At 36.1% G+C, this 18,413-nt stretch overlaps 1 protein-coding gene across 4 annotated transcripts in view; it reads left to right on the plus strand.

Annotated features, from left to right (window-relative positions):
• The window catches only part of ADK (adenosine kinase), a 537,819-nt gene that overhangs the window by 74,300 nt on the left and 445,106 nt on the right, over window positions 1-18,413 (plus strand). For 3 of the 4 annotated variants that reach the window (XM_043598129.1, XM_043598130.1, XM_043598128.1), the window contains one exon: window positions 6,035-6,088. The exons of the other annotated variant lie outside the window; for it this stretch is intronic. In XM_043598129.1, coding sequence (XP_043454064.1) covers window positions 6,035-6,088 — 54 coding nt within the window. The remainder of the gene's footprint in view (window positions 1-6,034; window positions 6,089-18,413) is intronic. 4 annotated transcript variants of the gene reach the window in all.

The raw sequence follows: 18,413 nt of genomic DNA on the forward strand, positions 1-18,413 counted from the left end.
ATATATATATATATTTTTTTTAATGTTTATTTTTGAGAGAGAGAGAGCGAGAGAGACAGAGTGCAAGTGATGGAGGAGCAGAGAGAAAGAGAGACACAGAATCCGAAGCAGGCTCCAGGCTCTGAGCTGTCAGCACAGAGCCCGATGTGGGGCTCGAACTTAGGAACCATGAGATCATGACCTGAGTCGAAGTTGGTTGCTTAACCAACTGAGCCACCCAGGTGCCACATAAAATTAGAATAATTTTCTTTTGGGCGGGTAGATAATTAATAACAATAGGTTATTCTAGTGACTTTTCATATAGTTTATTAACCTAACTAAAATTGGGTAAAGTGAGTATAAGGGAGAGTTCTATGAAAAATGCAGATCTAGATGGAAGTTTATGAATATACACATCAGTATATTTATGGACATATGTAAATAAATAAACACATACATAGGCATATGTGTAGTAAAGAATTTGGCCTTGTCCAAAGAGATGTCTGACCTTTGGCCCCAGCTTCTGAGAGGTAATCTACATCATACCTGATAGAAGTGTCATTTTGTTTAGGACAGGGCTGGCCACACCCCACAGAGTGACCAGTTATGTGATTTAGGGTTAAACTTTGGGTCATATGATATCAGTGGACCTGAAGACTGAGTTAACCATTGAGGCAGTCAGTTGATCAATCATGCCTATGTAGTGAAGCCCCAATAAAAAATATGGATATTGAAGCTTGGGTGAGCTTCCCTTGTTGGCAGTACTGCATACATTATAGTCACATATCAACAATGGTCTATATGGTCAACATACTGATGTCAGGACAGACTTCCCATTTGGAACCCTCCCAGACACTGCTCTATATGTCTTTTCCCTTGGACTTTGACCTGTATCCTTTTCTTATAATCCATAACTGTGAGTGTAATAGTTTTCAGGGAGTACTGTGAATCCTTCTAGTGAATTATTGAGCCAGAGGGTGGTTTTGGGAACTTCTAGAACTTGCAGTTGGTGTCAGAAGTGATGATAGCCTTTTTTTTTTTTTTTTTTTTAATATTTAATTATTTTGTGAGAGTGAAAGCAGGGGAGGGACAGAGAAGATCACATGCAGGCTCCATGCTCAGTGTGAGACCTCCACAAGACTTGATCTCATGACTATGAGATCATGACCTGAGCCAAAATCAAGAGTTGATTGCTCAACTGACTGAACCACCTGGGAACTCCAGAAGTGAGGATAATCTTGGGTACTGTTTCCTCAAATCTCGCATTTTGGCTAACTCTAAAATGCAGTGTGTAAGAGTCAAGGAAGAGATAAGGAAGAGAAAATTGAATTAAAAAAACCTAGCCTGGGTGGCTCTCTTGTTTAAGGGTCTGACTTTTGATTTTGGCTTAGGTCATGATCTCACAGTCATGAGATCGAGCCCCATGCTGGGCTCCATGCTGAAGCTGAAAAATTAAGGCTTTTGAGATATGATAAAAGTTACCTGGTTTGGGGCAGAAGGAAATCAGATGAGAGAAAGAAATGATATGGGAAGAGTAACTACTTTGAAGTTTGTTTGGAATTAGAGAGCTAATTTGCTTGGAGAATAGTTCAAAATGAATCTTGTACATTTATTCTTGAGGATCTGGAGATGTACTCAGTCCATTGAGAGAGTAAAATTTCCTGTTTGCTGATTTAATCAAAATCAGGTCTATCCTTCCTTGCCTGCTTCTTGCCTATTTGGACTCCATTTTTTTTTTTTTTTTTCTGGCCTCCACCATTTTCTTTAAATTCTTATCCTGAGACTTTAGAAGAGAAGGTTTTGTTGTTTTGTTTTGTTTTTTAATAGGAAAGGAACAGAGAAGAGAGATGAAATGGGGAAGGAAGAGAAAACAGATAAAAGCTCTCCCTTTTTTTGACTCTTTTAGGAAGGAGACTTTCTACTGTTTTGTTTGAACACTGTACATAGCTTTATCATAACCTTATCACACCACATTTATTTTTATTCTTACTCATTTACTGCATTGTGAGGTCCTTAAGTGCAAAAAATATTTGTTATTCTCTATCACTAGCCAGCTGGAGAAGGAAAATAACATTAATTGATTTGCTATTATCTATGTACAAAACACTTTGTTGAGACATAGATATCATCAAATCCACTAGTTTCAAAAAACTTTCATAAAAATGTTTTAATAAACATTAATAAGTTTCCTTACTAAGTTAATATTTATGATTTATAATGCTAAATAAAACTGATAAATCACTCTTAGCGGACGCTAAATACCATATGGCTTTGATACCTACCATAATCCATTTATTTAAAAAATTTTTTTTACCATCATTCATTTATAAAAAGACACAAACAAGCTCTTTTATTATTTTTTTTAAACATTTATTCAGCTTTTGAGAGACAGAAAGAGACAGAGAGTGAGTGGGAGAGGGGCAGAGGAAGAGGGAGACACAGAATCCAAAGCAGGCTCCTCTGAGCTGTCAGCACAGAGCCTGATGTGGGGCTCAAACTCACAAACTGTGACATCATGACCTGAGCTGAAGTTGGCTGCTTAACGGACTGAGCCACCCAGGTGCCCCCAAACTCTTTTCTTAACATTGAAAAATTTTATATTCCTTTCTCTATTTAAATTTATATTTGTATTATACTTTTTCCTGCCAGATTTTATCCTTATTTAATGTATTTTTGTGCATGAATTATATTTTTATGTAATATGCATATATTAGGAAGGTAATATATTTTTATACATTAAAGTTTTTTGTGCATATTAATCACCCTATCAGGTCTCTGCCACAAATATATGCCTGTAAATTGAATTTAAAGATATCTCCTAGGGGGCTCCTGAGTGATTGAATTGGTTAAGTGTCCTACTCTTGATTTCTGCTCAGGTTGTGATCTTGCCATTTATGAGATGGAGCCCTGTGTTGGTCCCCATGCTGACATTGCGGAGCCTGCTTGGGAGTCCCTCTCTCCTTCTCTCTGTGCCCCTCTCCTGCTCACGTGCATGTGTACACTCCTTCTCAAAAAATAAATTAAAAAACTTTAAAAAAATCTATTCATTAAATTGTAATTAACATATAGTTAGTAAAATAACGTAAATGTATTAAAATGTTGAGTAATTATTAAACAAGAAAAAATCTTATTGGTAATGCATCTTTTAATGAGGTGGATGAAGCTAATCTAATTTTTTTCTTTTAGTTCAGCCTTTCTTGGATAAATAATGCTCATTGCTGCAGTTAGACAATGTTCAGCATCAATTTTTTTTTCCTTTTTTCTTTTAGAGATGTGAAGAGGTTCAGGTTAGGCCCCCCTCAGAATGTGCCACTTTGGCGTGTGGATTATTTTGAGCTGAAGACACTTAAGACCCTGTGGGCTCAAGAGGAAGTAGTTTCCTTCCCTAACCACATGGAAGAATCTACACTGAGAGTCTTTCCAAGAATAAGGGTTATTAACAGAGATAAATTTTATCTAAGTGACCCATCTATATGGTAGGGCACACATCTAATTACCAAACATCTCTTATCACCGTTTGAAGTACATTCCTTTCCTTGAAATCCCAGACCCTTACTCCCTCTCCTTAGTTCAGAATGACAGGTATACCTCATTTTGTCTGACCGACTTTGGAATTTCCATGTCTGTGTGGATTCCCTGTACATATACCTATTAAAGTTGATTTTCTTCTGTTAATCTGTCAATTTGATTCTTAGTCTGGCTAGAAGGACCTTCAAGAGCACACAGGTTCTTGCTACCTGAGAAGGAAATGAGGAACTTTTGCTTCCTGACAGGTAGAAGTGCTGAGTAATGTGTTCACATAATTAATTGGATGGAAGTAGACAGAGCTTTGTTTCACCAGCATCACTTAATTGTGTGAGCATCTCTGTCATCAAATGGTCTATCATCAAAAATTATTTTTATTTGTCTATCAGCTGATAATTTGATTAGGTCCTTCAGTTATTTTGAAAGCAAAGAATTAGAAACCACCTGACTTCCAGTTATTAGAGTCACTAGAGACATGCAGTTCTGGGAAATGCACCAAAAAAGACTTTAGTACGTCTTCTTAAATAGCTAGTAATCATATCTATTAGTGTTTTACTTATAGGTGTATGTTTACCTAAACAGTTTAGGACATGCTGGGGAAAGTTAAATATTGTTAATTTCAATATACCTATGTCAAAAGGATTAAAAAAAATTTTTTTAATGTTTATTTTTGAAGGAGAGAGAGTGTGAGTGGGGGGGGGGGCGGGCAGAGAGAGAGGGAGACACAGAATCTGAAGCAGGTTCCAGGCTCTGAGCTGTCAGCACAGAGCCTGACGTGGGGCTTGAACCCACAAATCGCAAGGTCATGACCTGAGCCGAAGTTGGATGCTCAACCGACTGAGACACCTAGGTGCCCCAAAAGGATTTTTTTTTTTTTATAGAATGTTTTTATTGAGTGCTTTAAACATGTTTTAGTCAAAATCATTCATTCAGTTGAAGGCCACTGTCTGCTGTGGAACGATTGGTAAAACTGTTCTTCATTGTCAAACAAATCAGGTTTGCTTTCATGATAGAAAAAGTCTGGCTTCAGTTTTCAGTTCAAATAAATGATTTGATTTTTGTTTCTGTGACAACCATGTTCTGATAGTTAATCCTCAGTAGATAAATGGAAGGCAAGGAACCTTGTTTAAAATTATTGCTTGGAAGAAGTAAGTTGACTCTTGGTTTTTTTTTTTTAATTTATTTTAATGTTTATTTATTCATGTGTGTGTGTGTGTGTGTGTGTGTGTGTGTGTGAGAGAGAGAGAGAGAGAGAGAGAGAGCGCGCGCACGGGGGATGGAGGGAATGAGTGGGGGAGGGGCGGAGCGAAAGAAAGACACAGAATCTGAAGGAGGCTCCAGGCTCCAAGCTGTCAGCACAGAGCCCAGTGCGGGGCTCGAACCCACAAGTCGTGAGATCATGACCTGAGCCTAAGTTGGATGCTTAACTGACTGAGCCACCCAGGCGCCCGAAAAGATAAACTTTTTAAAGAAAACTGTAATCAACTTGTGCCCTATTCTATAATATACCTGAAAATAGAACATCCTACGACAGATAGTTCCCCATTGATAATTTGTGGCTTCATTCTTTACAGAAATAATGTATAAAACAGGAATTCCTGTGGGCAGTTTATGGTACTTTACTTACAGAGGCTTTGAAGATAAAAATATTATGAACCATTTCTTGTTTAGCACTTCAGAGGTTTTTATACCCCAGCCAGTGTAGTACAGTTCTATTTAGGATGTGTGAGAGGTTTGCCATTCTTTTCATAAAGTGGGTAAAGGGACTTGTGAAAGGGGAGGCAAGAAAGGAGACTCTACATGCATGACCTTTCCACTTAAACCTCTGACCCATTGTCAGGCAGCTTAGTTTTAGGAAAGAATTGAACACAAGTGGGAATTGAAGACCTGGGAATTGCCATCCAATGTTTATTTTTTTCTGTATACTCCTCAGAAACAGTTACCTTTAGCAGTACAAATTATATGGTAATTTGAAAGATAAATGTTCTAATATTTATCGCAACTTCTGTTTTATAGACAGGGAAAGTGAGACTTAAAGAAATGAAATGATTGCCTATGGTCATTAAGCTAATAAATAACAACTTATTTTTCCTCCTGTGTCATGCCACCTAGGACATAGTCTGGTGCATAGATGTTTACTGTATATTTAATGAATGAATAACTGCTTATTGTTTTGTGAACTTCTAAATACTTATTGTAGTAATTTCTTGAATTTCTTGCCTCAGTACTAGAGGCATGTAACATTGCAGATTATTCACTACAGAAGAATATTGAAGATACCTTGTGTTGTCAAAGGTCAGGTTGATCCTACTTCAGTTCTTTGGATGGTGTCTGTGGCAGTGACTAATAGAACAACAAAGAACTTAGGTATTTTTCAATGTTTTATCAATGAAGACAGAGGACTGTAACAGTGTAGTAGTGCTTATTTGATAGGAGTTAACTCATTGTATGCTGATATCACAGTCAGATGTCCATGAGGCAAAGGTACTTATATGTTTATATGATGTATTTTTTTGTTTCTGTGTTACAGGTATTCTCTTAAACCAAATGACCAAATCTTGGCTGAAGACAAACACAAGGAATTGTAAGTACATTAAACCCTAGGTAGTACATGGTTTATTCCTCTATGGAGGTGTATGTAAACAATCTGAGTTTTCAAATTCTATAAAATATAAAGATGTAATTAACACTATTACCTTAATACTAGTAAGATTAGGATAATTTACATTACATAAGATTAACATAGGAAATAATTGTTTCTGCATGCGTGTTAAAACATGTAGTATTGCATCATCTAGACTAAGGGCATATTGGGAAATAAATAATTTCATTTTCTTTCCCCAGATAAAATATTAAAGTGTTGTTAATTTTACTCAATTGACTTCCCCAACCTCATTATTAAGATGACAAAATGTAATTTTGTTTCTTTTGTTTCTTTATGAAAAGGTAAATGCCTAGTATTGATTGGCATAAGGAAAAACACTTTAAAGTTTGGTATATGAACAAAATTTTGTTCCTTTTTAAAATTTTAATGTTCTTAGGGTTCTTTCAGGGAAAAATAACTTGAACATATGATTCTGGGATATCTCCATTGCTATTTTTCTGCTCTGTTATAGTATATTATTTCACAGGAACTTTGAGGTTTTTAGTTAAAAATGATAGGTTTGGGAATTTTAAAATTTCATCTTAATCTTTTTAGTGTCATTGTCCAAAGGAGACAGCTATAAAATAATTTATATGCTTCTATTTTCTACTTAGTCTACTTTATTTTTCCCATTGTACCATAAGAAAGTTCTGATAGCCTTAATTATTATGTGAACACTTAATGTCAAATAATACTGTGGAATTAAAAATTCGAGGAATCTGTGGCTGGCTGTACACCTTCAGGTCGGACTACACTTATTCAAGATATCCTTATTAAGGTTCTATCCTTTAATAAATATACTCATGAATTTTACAAACTTCTGTCAGGATTTTCCTGATGTTTGACACTCCCTAATGTTAAAGATATTTTAACTTCTAACTCAGGTCCCTTATGGTTTAATTTAATGCAATCTTCAATTTGTATATATCTGTATGAAGAATAATTTTTTGTAGATAGAGTCCTTCAAGACTATTATTTTTAGACTTAGCATCAGGAATATAGTCATTGATACTGTAATAGCATTATGTGGTGACAGATGGTAGTTATACTTGTGAGCATAGCATAGCATGTAGAGATACTATAGCTATACTATGTCATATAGCTGAAACTAATGTGAAGCTTTGTGTCACCTATATGCAGATAAAAAGTACACACACAAAATATTTTTTTCTCAAGGTTATATAGTGATTTTTCAAAACAATTTTATTGTATTTTTTAATGTTTGTTTTTGAGAGACAGAGACACAGAGTATGAGTGGAGAAGGGGCAGAGAGAGAGAGAGGGAGACACAGAATCCAAAGCAGGCTCCAGGCTCTGAGCTGTCAGCGCAGAGGCTGACTCGGGCCTGACTCACCAGCTGACTGAGCCCCCCAGCCACCCCAAGGTATAGCATTTTAAATATCATGGGTATTTTTATGGCCCCTTAATCAGGGGCCATTTTCTTTCATGTCTTTGAAATTACAGAACTTTGATTCTAGAAATGAGCCCTAGAACTAATATCCATTTTTTTTTTATAATGAATTAGGAGGGATTTATATGATAAATGACTTGCTGATAAATGACTTACACTGGTACTTACTGACAATACTGGACCAGAATCTGTTTCCTGATTCCCATTTAGGTGCTTTTTCTGTGCACCAAGCCATTCCCTAAGTATATAGTGATTTTTTTAAAACAGTGATTTTTTTTTTAAATTAAAAGGGTCGATATCCATTGCAATACTCAATAACTGTTTATAATGACTATTTAATTTTATAGTATTATACTATGGTTTTAGAAACCAGCTCAGACCAACAGCCACTTATTGAGTGTGTTGAAGAAAATTTAGTCAAATATTATGTATGCCTGACTTCAAAATGCAAAGCTCTTCTCATTCTTCCAAGGAAAGGGAGTAATACAAAGCTTTTGATCAACTTGGTCCTAAAAGCTTTGAGAGATGTTTATGAAATAAGTCAATTTTTTTTTTTAATTTTTTTTCAACGTTTATTTATTTTTGGGACAGAGAGACACAGAGCATGAACGGGGGAGGGGCAGAGAGAGAGGGAGACACAGAATCGGAAACAGGCTCCAGGCTCTGAGCCATCAGCCCAGAGCCCGACACGGGGCTCGAACTCACGGACCGCGAGATCATGACCTGGCTGAAGTCGGACGCTTAACCGACTGCGCCACCCAGGCGCCCCTGAAATAAGTCAATTTTATAGTTATATATAATTTAGTTTATTTACACCATACATTTACAACCATATACTATGTGAAGTAATTAAATGAATTTTTTTCTTTTTTACTTCTCAGTTCTTTGAACATTCACAATCTAACTACATTTTACGTGAAATAATTTTAAAGTACTTTTTTCTTTTTTTACTCTTTCTTTGAACATTCAGCATCTTTGTCATCGACATCTTTGTCACCACTAGAACCTTTTTCTCTAGAACACATTAGTCTTCTTTGACCTAAATTGTTTGATTCCATGTATGATACTTTCATTGGGCATTTCATCCTAAGGTATAAATGCCTCTTACATGAGAAAAGTATTTTTTTTAAATTGATTTTGATATGTGGTCATTATCTTTATAAGCTGTTTGCTATATTGATTTTTAATTAATTTTTAAAATTTAAATCCAAGTTAGTTACATATACTGTAATAATGATTTCAGTAATAGAATTTTGTGATTCATCACTTACATATAACACTCAGTGTTCCTCCCAACAAGTGCCCTCCTTAATGTCCATCGCCCATTTAGTTCATCCCTCCACCTGACACCCTGTCAGTAACCCCCAGTTTGTTCTCTGTATTTAAGAGTCTCTTATGGTTTGTCACCCTCCCTGTTTTTATATTATTTTTGTTTCCCTTCCCCTGTTCATCTGTTTTGTTTCTTAAATTCCACATGAGTATATCTTACGATATTTGTCTTTCTCTGACTGACTTATTTAGTATAATACACTTCAGTTCCATCCATATTGTAAATGGCAAGATTTCATTCTTTTTGATTGCCAAGTATTATTCCATCATATATATATATCTATATCTATATATATATATATATATGTTCCATCACGTATATATATACACACATACACACACACACACGCGCACACACACACACACATACACATACATATACAGACACACACCACATCTTCTTTATCCATTCATCAGTCGATGGATGTTTGGGCTCTTTCCATACTTTGGCTACTGTTGATAGTATTGCTATAAACATGGGGTTCATGTGCCACTTAGAATTAGCATTTTTGTATTCTTTGGATAAATACCTAGTAGTACAACTGCTGGGTCATAGGATAGTTCTATTTTTAATTTTTTGAGGAACCTCCATACTGTTTTCCAGAGGGGCTACACCAGTTTGCATTCCCAGCAACAGTGCAAAAGGGTTCCCCTTTGTCTGCATCCTTGCCAACATCTGTTGTCTGAGTTGTTAATTTTAGCCATTCATCATGATGGGTGTGAGTTGGTATCTCCTTGTGGTTTTGATTTGTATTTCCCAGATGATGAGTGATGTTGAGCATCTTTCCTTGTGTCTGTTAGCCATCTGGATGTCTTCTTTGGAAAAATGTCTATTCATGTCTTCTGCCCATTTCTTCACTAGATTATTTGTTTTTTGGCTGTTGAGTTTGATAAGTTCTTTATAGATTTTGGATACTAACCTTTTATCTGATACATCATTTGCAAACATCTTCTCCCATTCCATTGGTTGCCTTTTAGTTTTGCTGGTTATTTCCTTTGCTGTGCAGTAGCTTTTTATCTTGATGAGGTTCCAATAGTTCATTTTTGCTTTTGTTTCCCTTGGTTCTGGAGATATGTCAAATAAGAAGTTGTTGCAGCTGAGGTCAGAGAGATTGTGCCCTGTTTTCTTCTCCAGAATTTTGATGGCTTTCTGTCTTACGTTTAGGTCTTTGATCCATTTTGAGTTTATTTTTTATGTATGGTGTAAGAAAGTGGTCCAGGTTCATTCTTCTGCATGTTGCTGTCCAGTTTTCCCAGAACCACTTGCTGAAGAGACTGTCTTTATTCCATTTGATATTCTTTCCTGCTTTGTCAAAGATTAGTTGGCCATATGTTTGTGGGTCCATTTCTGGGTTCTCTATTCTGTTCCATTTTTCTGTGTACTTGTTTTTTTTTTTTTTGCCAGTACCATATTGTCTTGATGATTACAGCTTTGTAATACATCTTGAAGGCCAGAAATGTGATGCCTCCAGCTTTGGATTTTCTTTCAACATTACTTTGACTATTCGGGGCCTTTTCTGGTTCCATACAAATTTTGGAATTGTTTGTTCTAGCCTTCTGTGAAGAATGCTGTGTTATTTTGTTAGGATTGCATTGGATATGTAGGTTTCTTTGGGTAGTATCGACATTTTAACAATATTTGTTTTTCCAATCCAAGAGCATGGAACGTTTTTCCATTTTTTTGTGTCATCTTCAAAAAGCTTTTTTTTTTCATAAGCCTTCTATAGTTTTCAGTGTATAGATTTTTCACTTCTTTGGTTAGGTTTATTATTAGGTATTTTATGGTTTGGTGCAATTGTAAATGAGATCAATTCCTTGATTTCTCTTTCTGCTGCTTCATTATTGGTGTATAGAAATGCGACCAATTTCTGTACATTGATGTTATATCTTGCGGCTTTGCTGAATTCATGTATCAGTTCTAGCAGTTTTTTGGTAGAGTCTTTTGGGTTTTCCACATAGTATCATGTCGTCTACAAAGAGTGAAGGTTTGACTTCCTTCTTGCTGATTTGGATGCCTTTTATTTCTTTCTGTTGTCTGATTGCTGAGGCTAGGACTTTAAATCCTATGTTGACAGTGGAGAGAGTGGACATCCCTGTCATGTTCCTGACCTTAGGGAGAAAGTTCTCAGTTTTTCCCCATTGAGGAGGATATTAGCTGTGGGTCTTTTGTATATGGCCTTTATATGAGGTCTAAAATGAGTCTCTTGTAAGCAGCATGTAGATGGGTCTTATTTTCTTATCCATGCTGATACACCCTGTGTCTTTTGATTGGAGCGTTTAGTCCATTGACATTTAGAGTGGGTACTGAAGGATATGAATTTAGCACCATGTTGCCTGTTGAATTGGTGTTTCTGGTGATGTTCTCTGGTCCTTTCTATTCTTTGTTGCTTTTGGTCTTTTTATTTTTGTTTTGTCTTTTCTCTGCTCAAAGAATTTAAGAATTTAAGTATCCTCCTTAAAATTTCTTGGAGAGCTGGTTTAGTTTTTGTTTGGGAAACTGTCTTTCCTTCTATTTTGAATGACAGCCTTGTTGGATAAAGAATTCTTGGCTATGTATTTTTCTGATTCAGCACATTGAATATATCCTGCCACTCCTTTCTGGCCTGCCAAGTTCTGTGGATAGGTCTACTGTGAACCTGATCTGTCTTCCATTATAGGTTAAGGACTTTTTTCCTTTGCTGCTTTCATAATTTTTTCCTTTTCTGTGTATTTTGTGAATTTTACTATGGTATGCCTTGGTGATGGTCAGTTTTTGTTGAATCTAATGGGGTTCTCTGTAATTCTTGGATTTTGATATCTGTGCCATTCCCCAGATTAGTAAAGTTTTCCACTAAAATTTGCTCACATAAACCTTCTGGGCCTTTTTCTCTCTCTTCATATTCTGGGACTTCTATGATTCAGATGTTATTCCTTTTTAATAAGTCTCTGAGTTCTCTAAGTCTTGTATCATGATCTTTTGCCTTTATTTCCCTCTTTTTTTCTGCTTTATTATTCTCCATAATTTTATCTTCTGTATTGCTGACTCGCTGGTCTGCTTTGTCCATCCTTGCTGTCATGGCATGCATTTGAGATGGCATCCTGGTTATAGCATTTTTAATTTCAGCCTAAATTTTATTTCTTTTATCTCTGCAAAAAGGGGTTCTCTGGTGTCTTCTATGACTTTTTCAAGTCCACCTGGTATTCTTATTATCGTGTTTCTAAATTCTGGTTCAGACATCTTACTTATATCTGTGTTAAGTCCGTGGCTTTCATTTTTTCCTATTCTTCTTTTGGGGTGAATTCCTTTGTCATTTTGGAGGAAGAAAAAAATTAATAACATTAAAAATAAAAATTAAAAACAAAACAAAAAATCAAATAAAGGAAGCTAGATTCTAGGTATGTTTTGGTCTGCTTGTTGAAAGAAGCTTGATAGAGAAATAAGGGAAAGGTAGGAAAAAATTTAAAACTTAAAAAAATTATATAATAAAATAGAAAAAATAAAATAAACAAAATAAAATAGAATAAAGAAGTAAAAAAATAAAAAATAAAGTAAAAAATAAATTTTTCCTATTCTGTATCCAAGAAAGGAAAAAAAGAAAGATAAAAGAAAACAATTTAAGCAAAAACAGAAGCAAAGAAAATGAACAAATAAATGAACCAGAAAACAGAATGAAACTCGAATGAAGTTACGTCCAGTTTCCCCTAGAACTCAAACTATGAAGCACTCTATAGTTTGAACACTAAGCAGACGGAGTGACTTGTGCTGGTATTCCTGTGGGATGTACTTGGAGGGTGCAGTTGGGCAGGGCTTGGTGTAATGGCTCTGTTCTCCATTAGGTGGCGCTGTTTAGCTTACTGGGGTGGATCAGTGTGCATGCGTGCATTCATGGGAGATATGGAAATGAATGGCTTCACCCAGCTCCGTAGTCTGGCGCAGAAACTTCATACTCTCACCGACCTACGATCAAGCTCCTTTGTCTTAGCCCTCCATCCACTCCCTGCCTGTATCCTGCCTGTGTCCAAGCTGTCTGCCAGGCAGCACTTCCTTCCAGAATTTTATCTCAGATGGTGTTGTTTGAAAACCCCACACTTCAGGGGCACCTAGGTGACTCAGTCGGTTAAGCGTCTGACTTCAGCTCAGGTCATGATCTCCTGGTTCATGAGTTTGAGCCCTGCATTGGGCTCTGTGCTGACAGCTCAGAGCCTGGAGCCTGCTTCAGATTCTGTGTCTCCCTCTCTCTCTCTGCCCCTCCCCTGCTCACACTGTCTCTCTCTCTCAAAAATGAATAAACTTGGGGCGCCTGGGTGGCTCAGTCGGTTGAGCATCCGACTTCGGCTCAGGTCATGATCTCGCAGTCTGTGGGTTCGAGCCCTGCGTCAGGCTCTGTGCTGACAGCTCAGATCCTGGAGCCTGTTTCCAATCCTGTTTCTCCCTCTCTCTCTGCCCCTCCCCCAGTCTCACTTTGTCTCACTCTGTCTCTCAAAAATAAATAAATATTTAAAAAAATTTTTTTAAAAATGAATAAACTTAAAAAAAAATTAAAAAAAACAAGCAAACCCCATACTTCAGAGACCCATGCCAGCTCTCTTGGGGAGGGTCTTGCTGAGCAATGGCTGGGTGCTAGTTTGCCCCAGAAAATGTTTGTGTGATTGCGCAGTGGTAGAGGTTCAGAGATTACGGCAAATCACAACACACATCTGGCACAAGGTTTTGCTGAACTGTGGTGTCTTTGTTCCCGAACCAGTAAATGTGGCTGCTTTCTGGGATCTGCTGGGACCTTTGCCTGTGGAGAGGCCATATGGTCTCTACCAAATGCATTCCAAGCAGGGAAACCACTTCTCCCAATGTAGCACACAGACCCCTCATACCGTGCTGCCTGCTCCTGGGGATTTGACCTACTTCCTCACCAGAACACTATCGGGCACTAAGCTCTGAAACTTCGGACTCTGTGCTCCACTGTTTATAGAATCCTGGTGGTACTGAAACCCTCTCCTTTCTCGCTGTCAGTGGTTTTGGGGAACAGATTTCTTGTTCAGTTCCGTGCAACTGTTTTTACTCTTTCTCTTTCTCCAGTTGCTTTGAGGGGGAGTGCTTTTCTTGCACGATCCGGATGTGCAGTTCTCTTCCCCTTCCTTTTTCTCTCTGTCCTCCCTCTATGAAAATGGCTCCCTACCCTCCACGGCTTTTCTCTCCCCTGTTCACCTCTCCACACCACGTACCTGCTGAGTTCTGTGGCTCAAGTTAATGCAGAGCATTGTGTTGTTCCTCAGATCAATTTCTTTATGTGTTCAAAATGGTTTCGTGCAGATCTAGCTGCGTTTCAGGGATGAGACAAGCTCAGGACTCCATGTTGCTCTGCCATCTTAACTCTTCCCCCTACTCTATTGCTTTTTAAAATTGATCTTTAAAAAAGCTGTAACATATACCATTTGTGCTTGCAAAACTGTGCCTCCAGGAGTACCTTGTAAATGTATGTTAGATTTATTTTGCTCATTTTTTAAACCAATACCATCAGGTGACTTCTGTGAGAATCTCAAATGAACATTGATCGAATTTATTTCAGGCAACCACAAATGGTTCTCACCTTCTCTGTGACCAGAGTTTATCCTGTTTGGTGAACTTTTGACTGTGCTCTCACTTTAAAATTCTAGGATTTCATAGTTTCTTCACATCTGTTGTTATACCTGGATCATGAAACTTCTGGAATATTTGCTTAAATATTTTACTATTTCAAAGAAAATTATTAACCCTGACATAAAGAAGAAGAACTCGTTATAAGAGATAATTTTGGGATTAAACTTGGATTTACATTCATGTATGTATGATGGATGAATGAAAAATATATGTCATTATTGGTAAAATCTTAAAACCTTTAAAGGATTAATCCTGGGCTCCTGGGTGGTTCAGTCAGTTAAGTGTCTGACTTCAGCTCAGGTCATGATCTCCTGGTCCTCACGGTCCGTGGGTTCAAGTCCTGCACCAGGCTCTGTTCTGACAGTTCAGAGCCTGGAGCTGCTTCAGATTCTGTTTCCTTCTGACTCTCTGCCCCTCCCCCTGCTCGTGCTCTCTCCCTCTCTCTCAAAAATAAATAAACATTAAAAAGAAAATTAAACTAACTTGCAATTTTCTGCTTTTGAAGAAATGTGTACTGCCTTGGACTTAGCATTAGAAGAAATTTATGTATGAATTTTGTCATAGATTACAACCTTGGTGTATCAGTTCCACTATGAGTGTTAAGAAATAAAGGAATTTACTGTAGGAATTAAACCTTGTTCAGTTGTGGAAAAAACTAGGGAAGTAAAGGCTCACAAAGAATCAGAGAAAAGTCCAGTCCTGGTTCAGTTTCATGAGTTGAAGCTTTCAAAAATCCACCTGCTGGAGTAAACTGTAAAGGAGGCTGGTAGGTTGTTGGCTCTTTGCAGCTACCACCTCTCAAGTTTCAGTGGAGCATCTGGTGATAGTGCTGGTATTGTTTGGGAGGGTGAGCTGGGGTGGTTTGGGGATAAATAAGGGCAAATTGGAATTCTACCCATACTTCTCTGTCTTTTACTACCTGTGACCAATAACTACCTTTGGAATAAAATGGCTGCTGCTTCACTTGCACCCTCCACATTGTACACAGAATTTTTTTGTGGTTAGTCCTAATTTGAAACCATATAGGAAAGGAAATTCTGGGGAATATAGTTCTAGTTAGCACACGTATAAAATCTATCACACTTGGATTAATCATTTAATCTTCTGAATTTAATGTCTTTATTTATAAAATGGTGAAAATTTCATGTTTGAATAAGTTTAAGGATGGTTAAATGAAATTATGTGAAAAAGTTTCGAGCTATGGAAAGGTTATATAAAAGTTACTTGTGATGTAGGTTTTTGTGAGTCTGATGATGTTTATGAAAACTCTCTCAACTGGCTTCTGCTCTTGGAGCAGTTGTCTCTCAAATATCCTTGTGGGATTAGATCAGTACTCTGCTATTTTATAATTATCCATTAAGCAAATGATTTGTTTAGTTACCTACTTCTCTTTTAGTCTATTCAGTAATCCTATTGGGTATAGTTTCTAAGTTTCTAGCCTGAAATTCTTCAGGCAAAAAATGCTAATGGACTTCTTTGTTCTCTCTTTGTTGTTTTAAATTGACTATTATTATTATTATTATTATTATTAGTATATTGTTATTATTATTTTGCTTTCTCTCTCTTTGATTTTTCACCCTGGGTGGGAGGGTGAGGTGTTTTCTGAAGTTTTATTCAGTGCTTTTCAGTCCTAGTGTAGTTCATCAATCCTTTGTTACAAATTTTCTTGACAGTATTGCAGTGTGTGCTATCAATGGGAATATTCATCAGGGTCAACATGGAATGAAGAGAGCAGAAACTTCTGATTGTTGAATTCTTTTTTCCCTTGGCCTACAACAAACAGGAATATTTTGAGGATGAAGCTATGACAGATTTCTGCCTGAAAAACACTGTAAGGGTTATGCCAACACTATCTATATCCCCTTGAGGACTGAGTTGGAAATTTTGGGAGTGATATGGATTTGGGAGTTTTGGGGAACTTTTAGCATCTATTAGCAACTAATCTAATCCTTGAAAACATTTTCTTTACTAACTGTAATTATTGATTTTTTTGAAAATTTATTGAAATTTTTTTAGAAAAAAATTTATTAAAGAATTAAATAATACTTATGTATTAAAAAACAAGGAAGGAGATCTTTATGTCAGTTACTTTTGTGCTCTAATTTAATCCTCATGGCAACACTAGAATGTAAAAATTATAATCATTCCCATTTTATGGGAAATAGGCTTAGAGCGATTACATAACTTATCTTCTATTAGAAAAGAAATAGATTGTGATTTGATTTCAGATTTCTATTTATTGCTTTGTACTTTTCCTAAATTCAGTGACTTAGAGAAAGACTATGTTTTACTTTTTTTGGGAGGGATAATAATATTTTTTTTATTTTATTTTTTTTCCTGTAGTTTTTTAAAATCTTTATTTATTTATTTTTAGAGAAACAGGGATAGAGAGCGAGCAGGGGAGTGGCAGAGAGGGAGAGAGGGAGAGAGAGAATCCTATGCAGGCTCTGTGCTTGAACCCACCAACTGTGAGATCATGACCTCAGCCAAAATCAAGAGTTGGATGCTTAACTGACTGAGCCACCCAGGTACCCCAGGAGAAATAATAATATTTAAAATGAATGTACCTACTTCACAAACTGTTTAAAGGTACTCATGGTAGATATTACCTTTCATAAGTTTTAATATGGTTTAATAGAAATATGCCAAAATATGTAGGTAATACTGTATTTTTGGGGGGTTGTTAATATCTAGGGTAAAATCTTAGAAGATAAACTGAACTCATGTTGGTGAATGGAAATCCAATTATTTCTAATAGACTAGGTCGTTTCTTGAAGTCCAGTGTAGTATAAATTTGTTCTTTGTGATGCTAGCTCCCTCTGTGGAACTTCATTGAGATTACAACTTGACTTTTTCGATTATTTAGCTAAACGATTGAACATTTAGACTAGATTTTGAAATTTTCTCTAAATTTTACTTTGTATGCTAATAATTTCAATTGTTTTTCTTGTGAAAATGTTATTTTATAAAAATGTCTCACTTTGTAGATACTGAATTTTAATAGCTTGTGTGAAATGAAACCCACTTCCTCAAACATTGCAACAACTTTTATGCTTTTTTGTTTGGGAAGGCCAGAGATACCAATTCCTAGGTCTGCAGCACTGTGTTAGGTTAGACAGAAGGAGATAGATAAAGCCTAATGGAAGATTTGGGGGGAAAAAAAGGTTTTGGAATTATGGTGTGTTTTTTTTTTTTTTTTTTTGAGTTTTTTAATGTTGAATTGGGTGGGAAAATGTTCATTGAAGGATTTTCTGTTTGTTTGTTTTATTGAAACAGACAAAATTTCTGCTTGATAGAAAGAGGAGAGAGAAATATCTTAGCAGGATCCCAAAATTCAACAAAGAAATGTAGAAAATGTCTTTTACATGTATAATTTCCATAAATTTATGCTCTTGTAAAGAAAATTCTTTGTTATCAAATCCTACTACTGATTTCCCTTTTACAGAATGTGTATATTTTTTTCACCCCCACTTTTTTCTCCTTTGTCTCCCAAACTAGTTTATATTTAAATATTAAATTGTGTAATTAGTTTTTAAAAATATTTTCCATTCTAGAATGAGGGCAGAGGGAACATGACTGACTTCCACGATAGAATTTAGCAAAATGGGCAAACCGATGTCAACCATAAAGCTAGGGACTAAAACATAAAGGATGAAGATAGGAAAGAGCTAAAGTGTATATGCTCTTTGAATTTATAAAAATTTGATTATAGTAAGTCATTGTTAAGATCATACATGAATAAGCTTTTAAACAATTTTGTAAGATAATTATTTTGAGCCCTTTGTTAATACTAAACATATATTATTCCCTTAAAATATAATAATTTACACAAATACAGGCATGCATAATGGTGGCACAAAGAAATTTGTTTTAGTATTTTTTAACCTTGACTAAATTTAGATTAAGTAATTC

The sequence above is a fragment of the Prionailurus bengalensis genome, chromosome D2, assembly GCF_016509475.1.
Source record: "Prionailurus bengalensis isolate Pbe53 chromosome D2, Fcat_Pben_1.1_paternal_pri, whole genome shotgun sequence".
Classification (NCBI taxonomy): Eukaryota; Metazoa; Chordata; class Mammalia; order Carnivora; family Felidae; genus Prionailurus; species Prionailurus bengalensis.